The 26,509-nt window shown below is 44.5% G+C and overlaps 2 protein-coding genes across 2 annotated transcripts; both read left to right on the top strand.

Annotated features, from left to right (window-relative positions):
- Positions 1 to 78: 78 nt before the first annotated feature.
- On the top strand, positions 79 to 8,132 carry rasip1 (Ras interacting protein 1). The gene is made up of 16 exons (XM_085423189.1): positions 79 to 366; positions 1,040 to 1,161; positions 1,407 to 1,858; positions 2,032 to 2,292; positions 2,402 to 2,643; positions 2,723 to 2,887; positions 3,417 to 3,621; positions 3,868 to 4,166; positions 4,272 to 4,433; positions 5,357 to 5,397; positions 5,676 to 5,830; positions 5,980 to 6,092; positions 6,890 to 7,184; positions 7,392 to 7,555; positions 7,643 to 7,784; positions 7,887 to 8,132. The coding sequence occupies exons 2-16, from the start codon at positions 1,040 to 1,042 to the stop codon at positions 8,063 to 8,065; spliced, it is 2,997 nt and encodes a 998-aa protein (XP_085279315.1). The 5' UTR covers positions 79 to 366; the 3' UTR covers positions 8,066 to 8,132.
- A 12,084-nt stretch (positions 8,133 to 20,216) lies between these two features.
- il11a (interleukin 11a) lies at positions 20,217 to 26,202 on the top strand. Its single transcript, XM_085421851.1, has 5 exons — positions 20,217 to 20,625; positions 21,377 to 21,534; positions 24,209 to 24,304; positions 24,428 to 24,589; positions 24,688 to 26,202. The coding sequence occupies exons 1-5, from the start codon at positions 20,619 to 20,621 to the stop codon at positions 24,865 to 24,867; spliced, it is 603 nt and encodes a 200-aa protein (XP_085277977.1). The 5' UTR covers positions 20,217 to 20,618; the 3' UTR covers positions 24,868 to 26,202.
- Positions 26,203 to 26,509: the final 307 nt, after the last annotated feature.

Genomic DNA, 26,509 nt, shown 5'->3' with positions numbered 1-26,509 from the left:
CTTTCTCACTCAGTCAGGATATAGGTGTTGTCCAAAGCAAAGGAAGGAAATTCTGTCACTTAGAACAATGGGTTGGTTTCTCTATCTATAGACCCAGAGCGCCCGAGAGCCAGAGAGGGAGGTAGCAGCCACTTAGAGTAAAAAACTAATGTAAAGGGGCATTTTCTTTAACAGAAGAAAAAAGAATTATTAGAATTAAAGATACCTTTGTCCATTTTTAAGGAGCCGAGGCCTTTAGAAAATGGATTTTCATCCTGAGGAGAAGGACGAGCGCACATTTTTTAGGGTACTTTGAGCTGCGCATTGGCATTTTGGTGGCAAAGGATAATCAAAACACACTATAAAAAGGATTTGAAGTAACTGTGGGTAAGTTTGTTCAAAACCAAATAATTTGAGTAATTTCTTTCTTGTAGTATTTAGAATTCTGTGAAAATATCCCAACATGGTTTTCTAGGAGAGGAGGCCTTTCTGCCTAGAATACCAATAACAGATTTTAGGTGTGGACGCATGTCGAGAAATGGCGTGTCTGAGGGAACAACTTTAAAAAGGAACTCATTTTCAACATAGTACTAGCCTTTATCTCAAAATTCTAATCGTAGCTAAAAGAAAACATGTTATCCTAAATTGTGATGGTAGGTTAAATAGAAGTGTTACAGAGAATTGGACAGGCAGTGACCTTTGGAGTGGGTTTTTCCCTGTCACTGCGACAGCTGGACCTGAGTCCTACAAAACACACTTCCTGTTTGAGGATAGGAAAACACACTGGGATTTTCAGGGGCTGTAGGGAGGGCTAATGTCTTTTCATTTGTTTTTACCATGTTGACAACCTGCTGTAGGTATCCTGTTGATATTTTTGAAGGTTGACATCATTCTATTGTTATATTGTTTATATCCTGGCACTGGTGACACACAGCCTTTGGTATGGTGCAGAGAAATATTATTAAGGGAAACCTAATGTTTATATATCTTATAAAAAGATGAGTTATTAAGTTGATTTTAGAGAGAATTGCCTTTTAATATCTGAATTCTTCTCGGTCAGATGGAGGGATCTGGCAGTCCTCGATTCAGAAAACTCCATTTCCCAGTGGGTTTGTGGATCAACTCCCCCAGGAAACACTTTGCAAAGCTTGGTGGTCGTTGGCCCAGCGCGCTCTCTGTCAAGTTGGTCTAAACTTCTTTAATTCGCTTTTTTTAAATTAATCTTTAGTTTTGTTCCAACTTGTGTCCTGCATGTAGAATTAGTTTGTGTATTGATCTTATCTTATCTCACTTCCACTGTCATTTGTATTCATGTCTTCCATTTATTTTAGTCCTTGTTGTTTGTCAGTCATAACTCACAGCTGACTTGTCCCTTCCTTTCTGCTTCCTCTCTCCTCCATCTGTCTTCCCTCCTCTGTTGTTTCCAGGTCGACTACCAGCTCTGACGCAGCCTCTCTCCACGAGGCCCCCTCTGCTCCTTCCTCTTCCCTTTCTAACTCCACCCCCTCGCTGGCTTCCCCTACCCCATCCCCATCTCCTTCCCCGGCCTTCCTCAGGCCGCGGCCTGCTGCACCCCAGTCCCGTGCTAAGCGCCTTTCCCATCTCTTCTTACGGGGGCGTTCCAACAGTGACCGGGACCGGGCAGTGGGAGAGAAGGAGAGAGAAGTTTGGGCTCATTCGGCAGCCCCCTCCTCCCACCACTACTTGCCCCCTGCTTCTTCCTCTGCCCCAGGCCTGATCAAAATCTATGGAGATGCACTCTCCAGTGGAGCCAATTATCGCTCCCTGCTGGCCAACATACACTCCACAGCTAGGCAACTCATTGCCCAGGTCATCACTCGCTACACTGAAAGAGAGCGGGAGGAGACAGATGACGCAGGTATGAAAGGGAAATTTTGGCTCATTTGGACCTCTGCTGCGATCCATGACTAGGAATTGTTTGCTTAAATTTTTTTTACCAATTGGGAATGACTTTATATAAACATAAATAGCAGTGTTATGGAAAAATAATTACCCTCCCCCTCATTCCCCCTTTCCTCCATTACTTTCTAGTTCTCCAGAAACACAGCCCTGAAGACTTCCTATTGTGTGATGTCATTGGAAAGCCCATCCAGCAGCCAGATGGAGCTATCAAATGGGAGACAGAGTGCCGGAGAAGCGTTGCCCCGTGGGAATGTCCTTTGTTGTTAGTGGACATGTGGCGGCCTAAGGATGGATTTGAGCGGCGCTTTGAAATCCAAAGGAAGGAAGACTATGAGAGAGAAGAGTTAGAGAGGGAGAAGGAGCGTGAGAGGGAGGGAGAGAACTACCAAGGTACGTATGAGATGCAGCAGATAGGTACAGTGGCAAGAAAAGAAAAAATTGACCATTTATGCACAGCACAGGGCAAAGCTGATTGATACTTGGGTTGTCTGGGCAACAGGTGTGCGCTGGCGGCGGAGCAGGATGTCATCAGGTAGCGGAGCAGAGGAGGGCGAACGGGGTCACCGTGGAAGGAACACAGAGCTGAGGAGGAGCATCAGCGACATGAACCTCAGTCTGCGACGTCGCCAAGGCAATCACGTCAGCAACGACCCCCGCGGTTCTGGAAACCGGCCTAACAACAGCGCAGGGGTGCATGACAGGAAGAACATTGTGAGCATGATCAACCCACAGCCAGGAGAGGTAAAGAGAAGGCTGCAGTAAGTAGAAGCTGAACTGACCACACGTTCGGTCTTCTAACCATCATAAACCATTTCTGCAGATCAGGGCGTCGAAAGCTGAAGGGAAGGTTGGATGGACAAACCAGCCGGCAGAGGATGAGAAGGATTATTCCAGCTGTGACCTGGAAGTGATGTCACAAAGTCTGATCCTTCCACCTACAGACCGGCCTTACTTCCTGTTGCTGCAGGGTTACGATCAGAGCAAGGCAAGACATGCTGACAGATGGTATCGCCCATACAAATTCTCGCAAACAACACCCACGCACACGTACATCATGTAAACACATAAACACACATAAACAGCAACGTACTCGTTGACATGCGCTCTCATGTGCGCATTAGCAAAAGCGCAGGCATGGCTGTAGTGGAGTTGTGCACACGCGTGCACGCACCCTGTGCATTACATCATACCTGCATGTCTGTAATCGCCACATACCATCAGGGTTTCCATCCCTCTACACGCTTCTCCCATTCACCACCCAGCACAAAACAGCCTCTGAGCAGCACAATGCCAGAAAATGTATCCATCAAATGCACAAAACCCCCCTGTGTACATCACTTCATCTCACACAATGACCTCACACAGGTCTCCATTGTAACAAACTGTGACACACTTCATTCCTTATCGACTGCCTTCTGTTTGGCTTAACATCTGATAGAAGATTGATATAAACCATAACACTTAAAAGATAACAGACCTCCCTGACTCACTGATCCACTGTGTGTTTTGTGTAGGATTTTGTTTTGTACATCATGTCGGGACATATGCATGTGTTTGGAAGGAAACCCACAATAAGGGAGAGAGAGAAGGATAGAGAAAGAGAGAGGAAGGGGAAGAGGCCGCTGAAGGTGGACACGTTCCTGTCTGCTCCTGACCTTTTGGCTAGACACTTACTAGTCCGGAGAGACTCCGCTGTTCCAGAGACACCCACTGGACAAGGTACACCGGCACAGATCATCGTTAGAATCTTGCTGCACTCTCTTGCAGAAAATACAAAACTAGAGAAGGTAGATTGTTCATCCAAAGTAGGACATCATTGTTCTCAATGTTATTCCTGTTAAAAGAGGATTCTTCCTCTCCATTTTTGTCAAATGCTAGTTCAGAGGGAATAATTTACCTTGACATGACTGTCATAAACTGGTGGGTAAATTTAAACTCAATAATATTTTGTGAATTTTATCCCAGCCCTGATGCGACCTTTCAGAGGAGGTGCAGTTACACACAATGGAGTGGCCCTTTACAGGGAGACGGTCCTAAAGCCGGGCGATGTGATTGGTCTGGGGAACCACTTTCTTTTCTTGTATCGTGACCCTCGTGTGACTCCGCCTCCACCGCTGGCACTGACCTTGCCATGGCAGACTGATGCCTCCACCACCTGCTGCCCTTCAGGGTTGGTGGACAGACAGGAAGCTCTGAGGCAGTACCTGGGCTCCACTGAGGCCGTGTTGAAATTCCATTCTCGTCACGCCGATTCCTTGTTACAGGTAAGAAGGGAAAATAGCAGACTTCTTATAGTCTGACTGTAGTTATCTAGTCGAAATAAACTTTTATTTATACATATATGTGTTGATCCTTTACTTTTCTCATAGGAGATCATCTCCAGAAATTCCTCTCCAGACTCTGGAGGCGGGCCTTTAGCTCCTGCTTATCTCCTGTCAATCATGATAGATCATGCCTCCAAACACCTGGACCCTGCTCTCCTACCACAGATATTGCTCAAGTCAGCCAATCTAATAAAAGAAATTGTGTGGGTAAGTAACACAAACAAACAAAAACAATTGCTTGATGTCATGTTTGGTATTGTTACTTGTTCACATCTTGTTTTTGCAATCCTCAATTTAGCATTTGCTGGTCATAAACCAAAGTATTGGACAAAATTAAAACTTTAAATGGCATTACATAAAAAGTCAGGAGATGGGTGTCAAAATATGTCACTAAAACACAACAATCTCAGCCTCCCAGTGAAAAGAAGGTGCGAGCTGATTCATGTTGGTGTATTCTTTTATATCTGTTGCCCACTGAAATAAATTACTTATTACTATTTCAAACCTACTTTGCGCACCTGAATTCAATTTATCGTTCCAGTCTTTCCATTTTCCGTCTTAGTGTCAATAAAACATTCAAAGGATCAGCAAATTCAGAAGGATTCATCCACTGGGGACCATGAGTCTCTAGACCAAAGCTCAAGGCCATCAATTCACCAGCTGTTAAGATAACTTGGACAAAATTAATGGACCAACTGGGAGACATTGCTTTCCAAAGGGTCATGCTGCTTGTGTAATTAAAAAAATACAACATATATAATCATATCTGTGACGTGTGAATTAATAATATGTTGGAGGAAGTCAGAGAGTGGCTCATCTATGGAACAAATGTTAAGTTTTTTATATTTAATGACAGTATGGTCGTGACCACACTTAAACAAGTCTGGCAGATAAACCTCAGGTAGGCAGCTTGAGAATGCCACATTAAGTCAGACAGAAAAACCAGCAGACAGACATATGCCCTTCATTGTGGCCTACTGGCTTGTGAGCAGGAGTGAGGATGGGCTGATGTCACTTCCCTCCCGCTGGAAAATCTGCTCTAACTGTCCAGGCTGCAGGGCTAGACTCCACTCCCCCTCCTCCACCCCCACACTAAGTCTCGTCTCTTCTGTTTCCAACTATCTTTGCAGGATAACATTAAGGAATTTGGGGATAAGCATCCCACGCAAAAGTAAGAATATTTATGTTCTACGTAATGTTTCCTCTGTTTAGAGATTTCCAGCTGAGTGATTCATGATACATTTGTGCCTGTGCTGTTATGTCTTTGGTAAATTTTTGTGGTATGATGGAAGCATTGTCTCGAATATAGCTAGATAATAATAACTCAGTCTATTTTTACTTCAGTATGGAGCGTTTTGCTTTTAGTGCACAAACACAAACCTGACAGGGGAATGTTCACAATACTTGATAGCAAACATAACTTTGGAATTACTTAAATGTGTTGTCCAGTTCAACAGAGCAAGAAGGAGAGATAAGCACGCCAAACGTCCAGAAACTGTCATCTGACCTTCGACCTCTCATGTTCTGGATGTCAAATGCCACGGAGCTCCTCAACTTCTTCCAGGTTAAAGTAGAAGTGATGGAGAAAGAGTGGGAGTTTGAAGGTGAGAATAACTGGAAAACAACAGAAGGCCGGGGGGGGACCTTTAGAAGATCAAACGTATAAGCTGGCACAGGAATTTGGCAAAGCTAAACAGAGAAATCAAAGCTGACACTGAGCCTGGAATTGATCATAATGATTGTTTCTTTGAAGCCCCTGGGGATCCAGTTTTGACAGCTGATATGGACACCTGCTCAGAAGCTCTGGCACAGCTGGATGATGTCATTATGCACACCTTCCAGCAGTGTGTGTATCACCTTACCAAGGTAAAGTGGAAAAAAAGCCAGATACAGCGGTCCACATACTCCGATGTGCTTTGGCTTCAAATCAACGTTACCATTTTATGTGTAATGTTGCATGCCCTTTTAAACTGTAACTCCGGATAGCCACTTCTATTTAACCTCACCGAGAGACAGCACAAATTACTTTCTTAAGACATAAAAACTGTTCCTTTCTGGAACAAGCTCACCACCACCCACAATTGATTTTAATTTTCTCCAGCTGCATGCAGCTCCTCCAGTCCCTTTGTGCATTGCATTCTGAGACCATACTTAGGATGTACTCATTTGTGAAATCATACTTTTTTGGCTTTGTGTGGAAAACCTGTATTGAATTGGAACATACTGACATGGAAATAGCAATACTAGAGGATAACATGTCCAGAAAGCCGATGCAAGCATGTTGATGGTGTAATTTTTAGCATGTTAGTCATCTTCACTAAGAGTCCCAGCATGATCCAATCTATGATTTAGCACAAAGTGAAAGTGAGTTTAACAGAAGTGTCATTAGTGTTGTATAGTTGTGCATTTGCTTATGAGCACAAGATTAAAAGCTTAACCTGATGATGGCGCTAGAGGAAAAGTCACCAAGGTCAGAGATCTGGACCTGTACAAACTATTGTGATAGCCATCACTTCAAGTGTTGCTACAAATCATCTTAACATCTTCTTCCACTTAATTCATTCCAGTTTATACTGTCCATTCAACATCCATCATTTCCGGATTTTTATAATATTTTTAATATAAAAATGAACTTACTTTTTTTTCTCTTTCTGTCCACAAAGACACTGTACTCCCTTCTTCCAGCCCTTCTGGACACCAACCCATTTTCCAGCGAGGAGAAGGAGAAAGAGAAGGATGGAGCTCAGGCTGCAGAGGGAGAAGAGAAAAGAGGAGGAGAAGAAGAGGTAGATGATGTGTCCACCTTGCCGCCCAAGGTTGCTGGACTTGTGGAAGTGTATCGCTGTTCCCTGATGCTGTCACGGGAGGCATGTCTTTCCCCACCGCTCACCTCGCAAACCTTCGGCTACCTCTTCTTCTTCACCAATACCTCCTTGCTCAATACTTTGCTGGAGAGAGGTGAGAAGGCACGGGGCAAAGAAATCCTGTGTGGTTAATTCAGCAATAAATACGGTATCACTTTGTAAAAACTGAAGCTAGAGATGATAAAAGTGACCTTTTGGATAAAAGGAAGACTCACTGCTTTACTCCTGATAAAACAAACAAAATTAGCTTTTTTCAAATGTATTTTCTGTTTTCTCCAACATCCTCTCCCCCTCTTTTCAGACGGACTGTTTTCATGGTGCAGAGCAGTACAGATCCGAACAAACCTAGACCTGGTTCTGGACTGGCTACAGGGTGCAGGATTAGGAGACATCGCCTCAGAGTTTATGAAGAAACTGTCAGTCACAGTCAACTTCCTGTGTATTCCCAAGACTCGACTCATCCAGGTAACACAGCTGCATGTACAACATGCCCTTTGAGCCCTCTCCTAGAATGCCATCTAACATCTCCTCCATTAACTTCTTATCTCCAAGTCATCCTGGGCCAGTCTACAGGAAGAACATGCTTTGTTAAGTCCTTCTCAGTTGCACCACCTGCTCACCCATTACAAGCTGGGACCCAGCAGAGCTCCACCAGCATCCTGGGCCCCTCCGCCAGGCACTGAACTCAGTGGAGGTAATAAATCAAAAGGGCTTATTATTGAACATTTAATAACTATAATGAATAGTGGCATTATATGTCAAGTAAACTGTTTCTCAACCTTTTCTCATTTTTCAGACATCTTTGAGAGCTTTTTGGACCATCCTCCTCTTATCCTGCCAAATGAGACACCACGCCTTGACCTCTCCCAGACAATCCCAAGCCCTGAGCTACAAAAAGAAGTTACACGTCTCCGCACCTTCTTGTGGGGACTCGACCAGGATGAGCTCCCAGCCAATCAGAGGACTCGGCTCTGAGGAAGCCCTTATACGTCTCTGTATTAATGTCTCATAGAAGTAAAAAAAAAAAGGATATCACCAAAAACATCAAACTGGACACCAGAAAATAATGCAAACTGGACATGCTTTCTGTATTTTTATTGGCTGGTTGTTGGTTTTCCTCACACTTCATATCATCTCATTTATTCACTTAGATATTGTCTAGCTAAATAAATGTACTAGCTCTGTCATGCCTTTATAGGATTTGTTTGAAAGCAAGGAGCAAAACCCCATGTCTGTTAGGTAACATAGTGTTGTGCTTTACGTGGCTGTTTTCCTTGGCTTCCGTGTATGTTTTCAAACTACTTGTTTTTAATAAAATGCTGAATTCAAGCCTAAAAGACTTACAGTTTCCGCATGGTCTTTGACAAGCTTGTTTCCCACAGCGGGGCCCCTGGGGCTTGGCACACACCTTTGCTTCTACACCAAAGAAACATTCCACAAGGTGGCGATGCAGGACTCACTCCACTTGTAGGTTAACCGATGAGTCTGCAGGTAGAACTGCCTGACTAAGGAGGTGACCGTACAACTGCATTATCGACTGATCCAAAGCACATTCTCATTTCCTGTAATAATGGCATCATTTTACGCAGGGGTAATGACTCAGCGAGCAAATGAGACTGTGATTATCGCACACAAAGGTTACCTTTACCAAGGTGAGCTGTTGTAAAGGCCAAAGCTGGTTACTTAAAAGCAGGAGTGAGTTTTCACTCCTGGTGTGTAGGGTTTCCTTTTTCATTAATGTGGTGCGATCCCCCTGGGTCCCTGAAGAAAAAGTCCAGCTCATTAAGCACAAAACAGCAAGAAGTTCTTGTGAGTAGACAGCAGACAGGTGATATCATCATTGAGAGTGAGTAACTTGAAAGTGCGTCTGTTCCAGTTTGGCAATATCCAGTCAATTTAACTGCGGGGTCAGCCAAACGTCTTTAGAAAACAGTTCCCAACTTTCTTTATTTTGAGTATGAAGCTCTGTGACGTCTCAGAGAAAGTTATCACGCTCCTCCTTTGGCGTCCATCCAAATGGCTTCCTTTCTTCCGGTCAGCTTCTTAGATGAGTTCCTTTACGGTAAAAAGCCAAAGAATTTCCAAAAACACATCAGTCCCGTGGGAGACCCCTGCTTACATCATTACTGTTGCCACTGGTTCTGTTCCCCCGCTTTCTTACTGTGCCGACACTGAAAAACATGCCACTGAAATAGACCAGTTATAGATTATGAATCATGAGGAGAGGCCCCCTGTGGTTAAATTCATCAATTAGGTGATTGTAATCACTCTCATTTGAAATTCAATGTGGCGTATGAGTGAGAGTGAGACTGCGTTGTGTGCTAATTTAAACTTTCCAGTAATGCCATACAGATGTAGTTTGTAGCTTTATAATTAAACACAGATGGAAGACAGACTGGTATAGGTCCGTGCTCATTGTGTGATAATACAGTAGTCTGTGATACAATGCGGTGACCAGTGTCTGAGTACTATCACTAACAAGTGAGGTTTTGTAAGGATGTGACACACACAAGGTTTTCTGTGATCTCAATCACTAACAAACTGTGCATGTCAGCCCCACTTTCTCCCAGAATTGCGTAGTCACACAGAGACGCACAACTCTTTTCTTTTTTTTCTTTTTTTCTGTCTGACACACACACAAGGACTAAGTACACTTCTTTACCCAGGTGCACAGCCCCACACCTGTTGTTGCAGCTCTCTGTAATTAGCCCGACACAATTATCATTGGTGGATGGAGGGAGGGGGTGAAGACAATGGGGCAGTTATTCCGTCCCTATCATCTCTTTCTCTCTCCCTGCTGTCGAGTAATGAAAGATACTTCCCTTCTTCAAAGGGACGGAGTTTCCTACAAAACGGCTGAGTCAGAGGAGAAAAGGAGGGAAGGATGAAAAGAAAAGGAGAACAGTAGGGAGGCACGGGTGGTAACGCAATGCTGCTGGTGTGAGGCCCAGTGGACCACAGTGATTGTGCTCATTGTTGTACACACAGGAGTGAAAAAGCCTGTGGCTCTCACACTTAACGCTAACAGCTACAACATGGCACAGCGTCAGTATCTATTTGCGATCTGGTAGCACTTTACCTGAGCCTTGCGTCATCCTAAAACCTACAGTATAAGAAGGTTTTTCAGGTCATATGTCAGGCAAAAAGGGCAGAAAATGCTGACTACTGGATCACTCATATAGGACAAAGAAATGAGACTTGTGAGGTTCAAGTGCAAACTAAAGGTAGTTGTAGCGTGAAGTCAGCTGAAAGCGGAATAATGTGCATGTCCCTGTCAGAGACAACAAAAAAGACAGACTGGGGGATGTAAGAATCTGTGTGGGGTTTGAGATAACTGAGGAGAAGGTCAGGGATGCTTGGAGGGACATCTGTGAGACGCAGACAGACGACAGGCTGAAGCTGAGGTTGGTGATGGGGAGACTGATGATGAACCAGACAGCAGAGCCTCAGTGGGGTAATTACAAGGCCAAGAGAAAAGCTCAAGGGACAGATTTGTTTTCTCCTAGTTACATCACCCAAACGTGAACTCCTCACATAAACACATAAACTTCTTCTTCTTTCTTTTTTTTGGTGCATGCATGCATGCACCTACACACAAATGCACACAGGCATAGGCCGTGATATAAAGGAACCCCTGTGAGGTCAGATCCACCGAGCTGAGGCTGTCCACTGTTAGTAGGACTAGCCAGGTAAGCCTCACAGTCTCTCTGGCAGCTACAACCACCACCACCAACCACTGTATCTTACCCTGCCCTGTCCTGCCCTGCCGCGGCCTTCTCTCCACTGGCGGCTGTCTGTCCTAGGCTGCTGCTGCTGGTTCTCTCAAGCAGCTTTTGCCTTCATGCACGTGCTGTTCAATTTGAGAGAGAGGTACAAATTTGGAATTGGTGGTGTTTTCCTCTTTACCAAAATGCCCTCATCTACCTCTTCCCTTCTCCTTTCTTCTTTCCTTCTGTTTTCCTGCTTCTCTCTCTCGCTTTCGTTCTTATTCAGTATGTTTCTCCCGGGCCAGGGGGCCTGTGGGCAGGGGCCTTATTCCACCAGCCTGGGGCTTCTGTCAGAGGCTTGTTCCATTTTGCGTCATGGTGTTGACTGAGCGGACCCCACACTTAACTCCCATAGAGCCATGGGGTTGGGCGGCAGGGCGGCCGGCGCGGGCTAACGCGGCCCCGTGTTCAGCGTGGTAATCTGATGGCCATGTTTATTTTATGTAGCGCTGCTTTGATGGAGCAGAAAAAGTCTTTGGGCTTTTTGTTTCAGCACTTTCACTGCCAGGTCAGAGGTGCTCGCCGTGGTTACGCTCAGGAAGAATAATATTTGCCCTTATATTCACTCCAAACAGGCTTTTTTCCATATTAGTGTCAGGGATACTCTCTGGGTTTCTGCCTTCCACTGATTCGGCACATTGGGGGTGAAGGGTGGCGGGGGGATAATGAGGGTGTTCCACAGGTCGTCCCCAGGCCTGGTCTTATACCCCTGAGTGAACCCCCATCACACTCAGCTCAGGGCCTGAGAGACAGACCTGCAGCCACATATATGTATGTATATATATAAGTCCCAGGAGTGAAGGAAAACACACACATAAACACATGAAAACACTCTCCCTCCTGCTTGGTTGCCGCAGGCTCCACCTCAGCTGTCAGTCGTCCAAACTTCCCAGGGGTTCTTTTTAATGGAGTTAATGAGAAAAAGAAAAGAAAAACTCCTCCTTGTCTGCCTGAGCCTTTCACTGCTTCACCTCAAAACTCACACACCCACTTATCAGCCTTGTGTCAGCTGTTTCAGATGGGTCGAAAAGCCAGAGAACCGCACCGAGTCATTTTATGAGGTTTTGAACTAAACATACGAGAGAAAAGCATAACTGTCCACGTTCACTGGATCCAATCCCAACCCTGCACAACCACACCATAAAGTACAAATGGAGTCTCATGTATTGGCTCTCATCTCATCTCATCTTGGTCTTTACTTACTGTGTCTCCATTAAGCTTTACAATGTTGACCTGGTCTAGGAAAGTATTTTCTGACTGCCAATTTAAATGACCTGCTTTGTCAAGCAAGAATGCTTCTTACTTTGAAGATTAATTAATACATAGCTTTTGAAAGAGAAAGCCCAGATTGTGGCTGAGAATATTGTTTATCTGTCTCAATTTTGTTATTATATCTGGCCAAGGTCTATGCTATGATCATGATATTACAGGAATGGATCAATGTCATACAAGATAAGACACCCTTGGGAGTTTTTTAATGTTTCATTTCCTTCTAGGTTGTTATTTATGATCTGAATACAGAAAAGACTGGGTTTAGGCCAGATAGGAACAATAAGCAAACATGCAGAAGCACATATACAGGCACACACTAGCATGCATGAACAGAAACTAGATCCCCATCAACCATCTTCTACATCTCTTATCTTTCCATTGAGTTGAATAAAAAAAACATACACAGGAAGGACTGTTTACACTTCCTGCCCTGTTTCATATATCCCATTATCTCCTTTGTATTCTAACACATCTGACATGTTTTTGGCCTCCCGTGCATCTGTGAGGTATGTGCTTACTCACAAATGAAGGTGCTTCTGTTCTGATGTAATCCGGGGAAAATGGGGAAACAAGGAGGGGGGTACTACCCCGGTGGTAGGTAATCTAATCCCTCCAGTCGCAATTTGGCAACTCAAAACAATTACCACCTGGCTGTTCAGAAAAACAGCAGCCAGACAAAAGGGGTGTAGGCTCGTTAGAAGAAGCTGATGTAAAGTCGCATTTAGTAGGTCACTACAGACGGGAGGCTAATCTGGATCAGGGTTTGGCAATGTTGCGCTCGCTGTTTAAACCATGTTTGAAAGCCTCTGCACATGCCACTGCGTGGGAGATGGCAAGAAAAAGTCAGGTGAGTGAGTCATACAGAGGCGGTGTCAGTCAAACCGAAGGGTTCACCAGCAAGAAATCGGTCTGTGAGGTGTGTGTCCTCTTCCCAGTCACAGTCACCCAATCAGGGCTGATTAAAGAGCTTTATCTTTCCTGTGACATGCCTCTATCTGAACGCCCTCTTCCTGCCCCACAGCCAGCTCTCGATCTCGTTCAGCACCCTTTCAATGAACGATAGAGTGATTTACTTCTTTGTAGTTGCTATCTTTATTCAGTCATTCTTTTCCATGGTACCACTTTGTTTTTTCAAATCCACCTCTTCCTCTGTTAATTTGCTCTTTTCCCTATTAGTGTCCCACCTATCTCGATCCAGTCATCCCAACCCCTCCTGTCCCTTTCTTGTCTCTTTATGTGTGTCATGGCCCCATCCTTTTCTTCATCCTCTCTCTCAGCCTCCTAATAAAGCCACTGCCTTTGTTCACAGTTTTAGAGTCATAGCCTAGACCTACGTCAGTCTAGATTTCCTTCTTCCGTCTTTTCCAATCCCACCTTTTATCGTCATTTATTATCCCAGATGAATGTCCTTGCCCCCGGTTGCTTTTGGGCATTTAGTCCAGTCTACTGCAGGGAATTTCCTACTTATCGTTCACTGGGCCATTCCTTGCATTCTTAGCATACTTCCTGGCACTGCTGGAAGTCCAGCCAGCCGCAAGGGTGTCAGCAATGCAAGGCAGGCGCTGATGCAAACTAACATCATTCATACATCCAGGGGTTTGCTTTTGATGAGGATGGACAGTGTGATTGATGAACAGAAAGAGGATGAGGAGAAGGAGGTGACATAAAAAGAATGAAGCGGTGGGTAGTGGTGGTGGAGGGGGGCTGCTGTCAATGTGTGTGAACTCTGTGCCAAAAATAGAAAATTCTGGATAGCTTTCATTTCTAAGTCCTTGACTCAGAAAATGTTATTGAAAAAAAGGAGACATGCAAGGCATTTAAATGTCTCCCGAAAGAGCAGTTTATGGGTAATTGGAAACAGCAGGGGGGTCAAAGTGCACATAAACAGTCTGAATAATTATAGAGAGATTAGAATAACTTTCATGTCGTTCCTCTTAGTCATAGACCTCAATGATACAAATGGTTCTCAAACTGCATCCTAAACTGAGCTTTTTATTTATTTATTTATTTTGCATTCCCACGATGAACAAAGGTCAAGAAAATAAAACTCGAGAGACACCGGGGGCTGTGACAAGGATGTGCAGATGTGCAAGGAAAAGATGGCCGTCAAACTTGTCAGCTGGAGATAATGATAAGGGTGGTTAAGAAGAATGCACGCAAACACATTACTTCCATATCTTACTCTCACTATTCCAGAGATAAGATAGCATGTCCAAGAAGTATGGGGGATAGACAGTTCACATTTTAAATAAACATTTACAGTAAATGTTTTTGTTCCTTGGAGAATACACAAAAAAAGAAAAGAGAAGAAAAACAAACAGCAACACAACAACCGCTGAAATTTGAATCTAAGACGGACGACAGTGTATCTTCTGTGCTGTGTTTGCACTGCTTTTAGTCAAAGTCACTTCAAACCAAAGTTGACATTTCAGTGAACTTGAGGTCCACCTCCCCTCCCTGTGCGGTCAAAGCGCAGCCTACTGAATGTGGAGAGAAGTCTTTCTTGATTTCCAGACATTTTCAAATATACTCTCTAAACCAGTTGTCCTCGGCTCCCAATCCCTTTACGTACTCTGCTTCAAAACATAAACATTGACAACATGCGGATATGAAACTTCCTTTCCTGTGTTTGCTCTCATTTATGATAAAATTTACACACTCTCTATGGCTGACGCACAGGAAGTGTTCAGGAGAACGAGCTGCCCATGTGCTCTCTTATAAGTTGTGTTATCTGCTATCATTGTTGTGGGAGGTTGATTTACGATTGTCAGTGTGTAATGAGCGTTAATTTAATGAATGGCAAGTGATGAAGGGACCTGAAATGCGTCAGCATTCAGAGAAACAGCCGGACCTTGTCAGGTTAAAGGGGATAGTGGCCTATAAATAGTTTTAAATGCTGGTGTGAACAGACGTAAGCATATGTGTCAATGTGTATGTAGGTGTCCATCTGTCTGCAAAAGGGCATCCTCCCGCCTCCCCCAGTGTGACTAAGGTCATGTCACGTTGACAAAGTTGCTCTCTAGGGTAAACTGTGACGTCACGCAAGTCCTCTTGCTTTTGTCTGCTTGCGCCCCTCACTCTTTCCCCATCGTCTCAGCAACCTCTGCTGCCCCCCGCTCCCCCACCACCGCACATTCACTTACACCCTTCCCAGTTTCCCCTGTGTGTTTGTCAGCAGCTCTCAGCTTCGGTAGAATAACACGACGACAGGCTGAATGTGTGACTGACGCAGACGCACTGCGCGCCGGTAAGTAGTGGTCAGCTTTGATTGAGTACACATCTCACATAGATGTAGTAACTCACCACAGAAGTGGTGCAATCCTGACAAAGAGACAGCGAATGCACAAGTAAGGTCTCTGGGGTAACTACTCTGCAAGCACCAAGGAATGCACCAAAAATAGGAGCTTCACTTTCACTCCCCTCTTTTTATTCCTTTACTTGAAAAAAACAAAACAAACAAACCTCTGCATGGAGTCAGCGGTGGAGTGATATGTCGGGCTGGTGAATAAAAATTTGCTCGAGCACTATTTCACGGATCTTTCTCTGCACTGTCATAGAAAACAGGGAGATCAGAGGTGAAGGGGAAGGTAGCGAGTGAGTGAAAGAGAAAGCGAGGGGGAGCTGAGGGGAAGCACTTTGAGGGGAGGAAGAGATGAGGAGAGAGCGGGACGCAGACAGGACACACCATGACAGGAGAGGAAAGAATGTTTAAGGCGACTGAGAATGAGAGTGAGAGGAGCGGGAGGGAGAACCGGAGGAGAAAGCGGGAGCTCTGAGACAGGCCTGGGCTCTCCAGTGTATTAACACCAGTCTGAGATGAAGGAAGCAAGCAGGGTAGATGGAAAGAGTGTTTGCACAGTAAAAAGTTCCTTGTGCGTGGGTTGCTTACTTCCTGCTGTACACCCCACCACCCCTCCCGCCCCTCGTCTTCTCCTTCTCATACTCCTTCTGTGACCTGTTCCTTCAGCTCGCGATTTCCTCACTGGCAGACGCATAAATGCTTGGAAGCAGTGAGAGAGAGCTGGGGAGGTGGTGAACGTGAGCAGGTGAGCAACACAGAGTCAGCGAGGGAGAGGGTTTCGGTTGAGTCTGCCCGCTACACATGCATGCACATACACACACATACACTGTGTTTTGTCACATACCATAGAGTTTGGTTTCCAAACAAAATGACCCTTGTAAAAGTGTGCTTAATAGAGAGTTGATTTAAACGTTCTGGCTCCCCAACTTTCTGCCAGGGAGAGACGTCTGCTTCATGCTCTCCCTTTCATCACTGCATCCTGCCCTTTTGCACGGCTCTGTGAACTAAGCCAGCGGAGGAAACCTGCCATAATGATGCTGGTTAATATGCTCCTTTAATGGGCGAATAAAAAAGGCAAAGCAGTAGATGCACAACAGCCATATCTGTCTTGAGTGGGCTGCTCGAATGGAAAAGGAAGAGAGCAATTGACACGCGTAATTTGTAAATCGCGTCTGCAGGGAGTTTTCTCAAATAAGAGCTTGCCAGTGGCACAGAGATGTGGGGACTTGAAAGAAGCCCCTTCTGTCTGATAGCTGTTTTTAAAAAAGCGCAAGAGCACATTAAAGCTGATCTTTGACATGGACAAAGAAAGTCAGAGACGTCACTTTATAGCCCAATGACTGCAGCCCCCTTTCTGTGTGTCACTATTTCTTCTTTCCCCCCAGAACTATTAGCACACTCACTCGCTCTCTGACGTAGGTTGAGGTACAGTAACAGGGGTTAAGCGGAGGAAAGAAGCGGGATGGAGCAGTGATAGTGATAGGTAGGATAGGATACCCCGCTGGAGTCCCCCAACTGGGAGCAAGCTGGAGAAAATGAATGAAGGACAGAATGGCGGAGGAAAGAGGAAGAAGACAGGAGGTTGAGGAGGTCACAGGGAAACTTGAAAGCGTACTGTTATAGGAGGATAAATATTAACAGTAATGGGTCGGACATTTGGTTTCCCCTTTGAACGTAATCTCCTGGTTTGTTTTTTCAGGCCCCGTTGGAATTCCCAAGAGGAAATGAGGGTGCAACATAAAAATGGTGAATTTATTACTACTTCTTCTCCCATAATCCCTTTTACCATCGAAGCAGAGTTGCGTCACGGCCAGCGTCTTCACTGTTTACTTATGACACTGAGGCAAGCAGAACATGAGACGTAACCCTAAAATCCACAAAGACTACTTTTTCACCCACCTGGACCTGGATATTGACCCACGGCAATAAACATTTATGGGAAAACCAACATTAACAGAATGGGCTGATTTGGTATTTGTTCTCATAATCAAAGTACAACCACAAAGCACACTAAAGTAAACATTGAACAAAAAAATCCCACATTACAAGATCTACTCTTCAAGCTTTTCCCTGTCAGTTTATTGCAGGATGTTACAAAAATACACACACTCCTGAATTTGATAGTTGTTTTTTTTTTCTTTTTTAAATGACTAATGATTTGAGCAGCTGTGTGGATTAACAACGAAGCAAAATGTGAGAGAAGTGAGCGAGGCATTCGAGTGATTCGAAGAAAGCATAGAAGTGCGAGTACATGTCATGGCGCACAGCAAACCCAGTGTAAAGTACGGGCGAAGTGAGAGAAGCTTGTGTGAGTAAAGTTTGTCTGGCAGCGAGGCAGGCTGGCAGGCTCTGTCACAGGTTCCCCTTCCTCTCTGATGTCTTTGAGGTCGTAGTCTGAGTGTCTCACTCTGTTTCTCCTCCTGTGGTGGTTTACACAGATTGGTGATGTAATGGGTAGCATATGAAGGCCACACACAAACACACTCTCACGCACAGACGCGCACGCAAACGCTCATGCATGTTATACAGACACCGCACTTGTACCACCGCATACCCATAATTACACACATATACTGTATGCACACCCATTTACACAAACCCTGGATTCCCCCTTTTCCAACATGCGCCGCTCTGTGCTCGCTCTCACACACGAAAAGCAAACGTCTAAACAAAGATACAGAGCTTTTTCTTTTTTTTTTAAAACTTTGCACACTGACATCGATGCACGTGTGCACACTCCCACGTGCACAAACGCACACAGACGCACTCCCTGTGTCATAGTGTGTGAGTGATCAGTGCTGGCGGATGGCCTAACAGTGCTTCAGAACCACCCAGGAGACCCCCATCATAAGAGGCAGCCCGGAGAGGGAATGAGGGAGAGTGACTAACTTCACTCTTTCTTTTCTTCTCTCCCCAGCTGTGTCTTCAAACGTCCCTTTGATGTGGGAAATTAAAAAGAGCGAGTGTGTCAATATCTCCCTACGTCCAACTGCACTCATCTATTTCTTCTGCTCCTTCCCCCTGCTCTCCTCCTTTCCCTGCTTTTTTTTTTCTACTGTTGACCTGAGAAAACAGAGCATGACCCTTTTTCACCACAACAACTCCGCCACCCACTCGTTGCCACCGGGCCCTCATCATTTGGAGGGTGTTTGTTTGTCTGTGTAGGCCCACCGCTGGACTGGCAACTCTGTGTGTATATGTGCATGAGTGTGCAAGTGTGCGCATACAAAGCCCACCACTAATTATTTTCTAACCACACCATGAGTGTATGTCTGTGAATGAGGGTCTCCTAATCTCACACCCAGACTCAAAAACGCTTTCTTCCTTTTCCCCGCTCTCTCTCCCGTCTCTCCTTCCTTCTCTCGCATTCTCCCTTTTTTCCTCCCTTTGTGTATGTCTGAGTGAGATTCCCTTGTGATTTACTTTACAGTGTGTGTACAGTATGATGCATTAGCTGTCCCAAATGTGATGACTGGAAACTCATTTTTGCCCTTTTGCAACAGTGGGCCACGCTTTACTGCACCTGACTGAGTGTTTCCAGGCTGCCCCGCTCTGTATGTGTGTGTGTGTGTGTGTGTGTGTGTGTGTGTGTGTGTGTGTGTGTGTGTGTGTGTGTGTGTGTGTGTGTGTGTGTGTGTGTGTGTGTGTGTGTGTGTGTGTTTGTACGAAAAAGAGACACAAACAAGTTGGAGTAGTGAGTCTGTGATGTTTCTGCATGCATCAGCATGTGCGTTTTGGTGCCAGAAAAAGACTGTTTTGGTTTATTAGAGCTGAATCCTCCTTTCTGTGACACATCCACATGCATCTGTCTCTATATGATGTTGACCCAAACACAAACACAAATAACCCACCACCGCCTCGACACTCCTGTGGCGTGTGTCCGCTCACTGTTTCTATGCAACACTTTGAGAGGCCCCTTCTGGTCTGGACAGCACCTCTCCTGCTCCTATCCGTAGTCTCTCACTCTTTCCTTCACCCTGGAGAGGGAGAGAAGAAGTGAAAAAAAGAGAGGGGGTGGGGGGGCAGTGGAAATAACAGGCTGCTGTCTCAAGAGGGGCTCTGAAAAAAATAGCAAGGGGTAAAAAAAAAAAAGGAGGAAAAGAAATACAGGAGAAAAAGGTGTTTGCTAAAAGGTATTAGCCATAATACTGTACTGGGAATGTGACGTGTGTAGCCTAAACCACAAGCAGGAGCACAATTTCTGTGACATTTCCCCCTGAAGTATAACAGGAAAAAAAACACAAAAACACACCAGCACGCAAGAAAAAGATAGGACAGGTAAAACTAGAGTGTAGAGGCTCGAAAAGATACATGGTTACATAAGATATACTGATACACATGAAAACAATGGGCTTTTTAAAACATCTGCAGTGATAGAGAGTTAGGGGGGAAGAGATTTGGCGATGGAAAGATAGAAAGAGGTAGATGCGACTGATTGGGGCAGGTAGCGAGATGCGACGGAGGAAGTGCCGGAGATAGGGACAGGACAGGATAGGATAGGATAGGATAGAGAGAAAGTGATAGAGGGGGGAAAAAAACAACGGAACATTTTTTTAAAGTTTCGCAAAGGGAGACAGGGCAGAAGGGAGGGGAGGAGGAAAGGGAGAGAGAGGGCGAGAGAGAGGGCGAGAGAGAGAGAGAGAGAGAGAGGAGGGAGAGGGAGAGAGAGCGTGTGTCTGCGTGTGTGTGTTTTTATGAATGAAGTGAGTCACTGCCGATGTGTCATAGGCCCGACGTCTTTATAAAGGAAGTTTTAAACAAGCCTAAACACTTCACTGCGCGCAAAAATTGGACTTACCACACTCGCATCCCTCTCTCTGCATTTCTGTAGCCTCTCTCTCTGTCTCTCTCCAAACTGCCAAAGTGCTTCTCTGCCTTCAGCACTCTATAAAGACTGCAGGGGCTCCTCTCAAACTTTACTGAAAAAAGAAAGTTTGACGATATTCGCTTTTTTTTTTTACCTTTAACTTTCTGACTTTGCCGTCTGAGTGCTCGCACTCATCACTCTGCGCTCTCTCATTCAGTGTGTCCTGACAACTTTCCTCCTCACTCTGACAGAAGAGTGAGCAAGAAGAAACCGGAGCACGTGACAGTTTCCGGAGTTCAATTTATTTATTAATTTTCTATTTATTTATTTATTTGCCTCCGTTTTTCTGCTGGTTTGCCTATCTCTTGGATCCGAACCAATATGAAATGTAAGTGATTATATGACTGTGGGTTAAAAAAAAATCTTATAAATGTTTCTCATTTTTAATCAGCTTTGTTCTAAAATTTTTGTTAGTTTTTTGTTGTTGTTGTTAAAAAGTTGCTTTCCCCCCCCCCACTGTGCACAGGTTAAATTATTTAGAGATCAGAAAATCTAAGCAACTGCTTCTTTATTGCTCGACTGAAGATTTGGGCAACTTAATTCTGTTAAAGTTGCTCTGGGACGAAGAGCTCAGATGCTTCTGCAGTGTTATTTTGGCTGCGATTCTTGTGGTTCACCTGTAATTATCAAGCATTCATCATCTCAACACCACTGTGGTTCCCTTTTAATACTTAGTCTACCTTGTACTTGAACTTGAAAGGACAAGAATGAATGAGCTTACTGTTAGGAGAGTTGACTTGGCTTGACTTGGTCTATATAATTTATACCACCGGCTCACGTACCTATCGAGTTGCAGGTGTGACAATCAGCGGCATTCATTGCCTTGCTTATGGTAAAGATGAAATGGAGCTATTCTGTGTCAAAGCCTGGCATTTAATGTTTTAATGATTTGCATTCAGCCTGTGAAAACATGACTCTGAAGTTCTTCAGGATTCTTCTTGCCAAGTCTGGAGCTATTGTTTATATCATGGTGCAATATCTTCCCCCAAAGCTGACAGCCGTGCCCCGAGGCCATTATCATTATGGCGAGATGACAGCGCCTCTCCACTAATTGCTTCCGTTTTGTTCTACCCCTGCAGTGCTGCTCGACTCCTCCTCATCTCTCCTCTTCTCGCTGCTATTGGCTCAGCTGCCCGTGTTCACGTCTGCCTCTCCGGTGCCACAGCGGCGACCCAGTGACTTGGATAAACTGTCCAATCAGACCAAAAATCTAATGAAACTCACCACAGAACTGCTGGTAAGTGATGAAGCTGTCCTCAAGACCATTAGGTTTACCAATCAGCCTCTGACATCGGGAGTGGAGGCTGCGAGGCCCTGACCACCCCGTGCTAATTGAATTGGAAGACGATGCTGGTCATTACACCACAGACTGATCTTTTACTAATTGGATTTGGGTGCTAATGTTAGCTTTCGGTTTAGGTAACCTCACACATTAAACTGCACCCACTTTGCATCACGCACTATTGTGCAAACGCATACCAGGTTTGCTCGGGGCTTTAGTCCACCTTAAGCTGCTTTCACGAGTCCATCTGCATGCTTACACGGGGCAACAAACGTCTCGGGGGGGATTTGACTCAGTGATCTCACTTTTAATCCACACGGGAGAGGCGGTCTGACTCAGCAGCATGCCGGTGTGCCTGGTCACCTCCCCTGGTGGCGGTTGCATTAAGACTTGGTGGCAAAGAAGGTGCCAGTGGAGGTGCAGTGAAATTAAATCTACCTCCATCCAGCTACAAAAACAGCCAAGCACGCCGTCTGTGAAATGACAGCAGCGTGTATCGCATGCTTGTTTACACAGAAACATGTTTATGGTCGGCGGTTGGTGAAGTGTTGAGCTTCTCTCCCCAATTAAATGCGACAAGTCTGGCCCGAAATCCTATTGCGATGACAGTCGAGTTAGTAGGGAAATCAGATTTGAGAACTTAGACAAGATTTGGATCCGACAGGTGATTGTGTATCAACACTGTGTTTTAACAGGTGAAAAGAAAACGGCATCATATCTCTGGATCTTTGGTTACACATGGCTGATATTGATTCTATTTTTTGCATTATGCAAATCTTTAAACTCTTTTGTTCAGGAGATAAAATTAGAAATAGCCACATACTCTCTCTAGTCTTGTCCAGCAGTGTTGAGAAAGTGTTTGCGTGTGTGTTTGTGTTTGTGCTTTGAAATAATGTTATAGTCATTGTGTAGTAGCATCACAATCTGAAATCCAGATGTGAGCACACCAGGATTATCAAAGGGCATCCGAAACAGTGTTAGACAGTGTTCACTAACACTGGGGATTTATTTTTAATTCCCCCCCCCCCCCCCCTTTTTTTGTGTGGAATTCCACTAAAAAGAGGACAAAGTTAGGAAAGATAAATAGAATGGGAATCCATGGAAAGTCCCTGCAAAAGAGCAATGAAACTGATGCTTTAAAGAGGGAGAAATGTGCGTATGTGTATAAACATAGTTCTATATGGGCCCAGGTTTTCCAGTGTGCCTGTGTATGAGTCTGTGCACACTTGCATACATACAAATGTGTATACGTGTGTGCATGCGTTTGTCTGTATGCATTTTTGTGGCCGTGTGTGTGTGCATTGAGGGCTCTGTAAATAGCCGTGGTAGTGTAGGTGCGGTGTTTAGTGTTTTGCTTTCGGTCGCCACAGCAAAGTGACTTGATAAAAATCAAAAAGATTTATCACATTCCAGTATTTGCATTCAGGAAGAAAAAGGTTGGATGCTAGGTTCTGTCGGGTGAGGTCATGGTCTGGGATGAAGAGAGCGAGAGAAACTGGGATAAGAGGCAGAATTAAAGGCTGAGAAAGATGGGGCAAAAACCACAAGAGATGAAGAGAGATCAGAGAAACAACTAGATGACAAGCCGGTGTGTGTGTGTGTGTGTGTGTGTGTGTGTGTGTGTGTGTGTGTGTGTGTGTGTGTGTGTGTGTGTGTGTGTGTGTGTGTGTGTGTGTGTGTGTGTGTGTGTGTGTGTGTGTGTGTGTGTGCATGCATGCACATGTGCACGTCATGTTGCATGTGCCTGTGCACCTGGTATGAGACACAGGGAGAGGCGAGGGACGGGGGAAGTAAGGTACAGCAGGGGAGAAAACGGCAGCGGAGACAAAACATTGGACCACAGACATAAGTGAGCTCTTATAAAGGGCTGATGGAGAGACAATACAGGACATTTATCTCCAAAAACATCAACAAAAACAAGTGGAAGCGAACAACAAGTAATGCAAGGGAAGCACAGAACAACAGGTTAAGGAAGCAATAAGCGCACTCAACTTGTTTATACAAAACATTTCTCAGCAATCATTATTCTAATGTTGTTATGTTCCTCTGCTGATTAGAAATGACGCATACCACTTCACTCATCTCTATTTGTCCCTATTCATTACTAAAATAGGCCTACGTCTTTAATACTAAATTGCACTACTGATGAGCTCAGCTGCCCTTCCAAAGCAGAATCCCATAAACCTGGCATTAGGTTGTTTATCCCCCTCTGCTGGTCAAAGTGGGCACTACACAGGCTGAGCTGGGCAGCGGCACTGCGTCATTCTTTCTTTTTATAGCTGTGACCCTGGAGTTTCCCCGCAGGCCTGTGTTGTCTGTCCCACTTGGAGCTTTCTTAGTCACTGCGTATGTTGTTATCCACACTCCCAGCAGAAAACATCCTGTGGGTTCAGCTCATTTTCTCTTATTGTTGACATTTGGGGAGGCTGAATGTGGGTGAACTCACACTGACCCGATCGACCACACTCCCCTCAGTGAGAGCTACTGTCTCTAAGTGCAGAAAACAGGCACCCAATCAAGATGCTAGACTAATACTTTCCTCATGCTGCCGTGACTTGTTACAGGATGAGTAAAATTGCGCTGATGTAAATTGCTAAGGGGCTGCTCTGTGTCTTGTTTTCTCTTTCAGAAGGAGCATGCATTTGACTCAGAAGTGGAGCCCCACAGGTTCAAGTCTCTGCCAGAAATGAGCAACAGATCAGCCCATGACCTCAACAATCTTGAGGTAATGCTCTGATAATGTATTTGTGTGTGTGCATGTGGCGAGAAAGAGAGAGAGGGGGCGGGGAGCTGGCCTGTTTCGACACTCCCATGCTAAGTCTCTGAAGTATTTTTGTGTTGTTTCCAGCTGAAGCCCACGCTCTCACAGCTTCATTCCGACCTGAAGCTGTACGAGCACCACTTTGAGTGGCTCAACAGAGTGTCGAAGAAGCACCACCACCCTGCAGTGCCCAAGCTGGTGGAGATGATCAGAGAGATGAAATCTCTCATCACTCTGCTGCACCGTCAGGTGAGGAGCTGAGTTTGTCTGTTCGATTCTCAGCGCGCGCCACCGCCGCTGTGATTGAGCTTTCTAATCCGTGTGTTTGCCCGTCTTCTCCTCCACAGATGCTGAGAGTTGAAGCACCAAGGCTCAGTCCGGCGACCCCCTCCCTCCCCCCTCACCTCCCCTATCAGTTTGATGTCCTGCAGTCCACCAATGAGCTTCTTCAGCACTTCAAGCTCTTCTGTGACTGGGCATACAGAGCCTTCCTCAGCCTTAAGCCCAAGGTCACTGCAGTCCAATGATGATACAGAAAGTAAAAGGGGGCTGCAGAGCCAGTGAGAATACATGGACTTCCGTCCCCATCAAAAGGGAAACAAGACCATGTCAGTGTGCACTGTAGTTGACAGCATCCCTAAAGAGGCCCAAATATCAACCTGTGTGTCAGCATGTGTGTTGAGGAATGTGTCTTTCCATCAGAGCCATTGAGGATGCACCACAATGCAGCCAGTTACAACCATCGATTCCAGCTCAAGTTCCAGTTTAACTCCAATGATTATGTCAAGAAACCGTCATGTCATGACCGTGTTATTTATGTATTTATTTATTTATTGAATGTTAGTTATTTATTTAATTTTTATTTATTTATCTTATTTCTGTACTAACGTGAACTCATTTGCCCACATTTCTGTAATCTTTCCCTTTCTCTTGTGTCTCACTGAACCCAAAAACAAAAACAAAAAACAAAAAACAAACACTGTAGCACTTCCTGAACTGATAGCTCTGATAATGACATTTGTATAAATCAGCTTAATTTACTTTTACATTTTTATTTTTCTTCAGATGATAATTCTTCCAGTAGATGTAGCATGCATTTGGGGCACCCTTCACTATTCCTTATTTATAGGGCCCTTAAAGTATACGTTTCAAAAGCTCATAATGTCATCTCCAGCCATGGTAAAATATTCCACATGACACATTAATTTATCAATTCCTTATCAAATTCATTTTACTTTATTTCTTCCACGTTAGGATGGTATTTGAAGAAAAGCGAATCCTTTCTTTCGTACCACAGTCACATTTGTGTTTTCAGTGCCTGCTTCCCTTGTGTTCTGCACGTGGAGGCGTAGTTAACATTGTGGTAAAGTCATATGAATGTGCCCTGTTGCTAAGCACTGATGATTCTGATTAGATTCTTTGCACAAACTTGTCGGGATTGGCCCTTCCTAAGAGTGGGATGGCTGATTTTGAACCTGTGCTTTGGTGTAGAAAAGTTTGGGGATTTTTTTGTTTTTGTTTTTAGTTAAACACCCAAAGCCTTAAAATACTATGTATTGTGACACTATGTTCTGTACAGGTGTACATAAATGTACAAGAATGTAAATGTTGTATACAGTGCTTTTGTGTATTATGTCGTTTTCTACAACATACTGTAGATGACCAATTTTATCACTATAATTTTCATTCATTCCTATTCTAGTATTTGTTACAGTATTGACTATTTATTTAAGTAACTTGGTGGAACTATTTATTTTGTGCTGCAGTGGAGCAAGTCTCCTGTCCTTTTGTACTTTTATACAGTTTTTATTCTTATTCGCTATTATTATACCATCACGTTTAAATTATTGTTGTAACATCAAAATGCCTCTTACACACACTAATTGGCCTCAATGTGAAATATGTGCCTTGGTGAAATAAAAACTTCAGAATGTGCACACTGGTTTTTGTGTGTCTTTAAATATGCGTGGCCTACTACCACACCTGTAATATGAACTGTGTGACAGATGGACGTTTTTTGAGGGGGTGCACACTCAGAAACTACATTACCCAACAGTCTGTGCAGAAGAGTCGAGGCAAAAACTGATAAATGTTGAGCTCGAATGTGAAAAAAGCTTTTAGATTAATTTGGAGCATCTTGGAGTATGGATCCTTTACTAATAACTAGCT

Source organism: Rhamphochromis longiceps, linkage group LG11, assembly GCF_057381845.1.
Source record: "Rhamphochromis longiceps isolate RC_006_pf linkage group LG11, R_longiceps_female_GT1.1, whole genome shotgun sequence".
Lineage (NCBI taxonomy): Eukaryota > Metazoa > Chordata > Actinopteri > Cichliformes > Cichlidae > Rhamphochromis > Rhamphochromis longiceps.
Note: the sequence above shows the minus strand (reverse complement) of the source record. Positions and strands in the feature narration are given on the sequence as shown.

Bases quoted from the DNA above. Each gene is read 5' to 3' on its own strand.
- il11a (XM_085421851.1), top strand. The intron at 21,535-24,208 runs GTAAGTGATGAA...TTTCTCTTTCAG, and splicing joins AACTCACCACAGAACTGCTG to AAGGAGCATGCATTTGACTC. The intron at 24,590-24,687 runs GTGAGGAGCTGA...TCTCCTCCACAG, and splicing joins TCACTCTGCTGCACCGTCAG to ATGCTGAGAGTTGAAGCACC.
- rasip1 (XM_085423189.1), top strand. From the start codon at position 1,040: ATGGAGGGATCTGGCAGTCCTCGATTCAGAAAACTCCATTTCCCAGTG. The intron at 1,162-1,406 runs GTTGGTCTAAAC...TGTTGTTTCCAG, and splicing joins CCCAGCGCGCTCTCTGTCAA to GTCGACTACCAGCTCTGACG. The intron at 2,293-2,401 runs GTACGTATGAGA...TCTGGGCAACAG, and splicing joins GGAGGGAGAGAACTACCAAG to GTGTGCGCTGGCGGCGGAGC.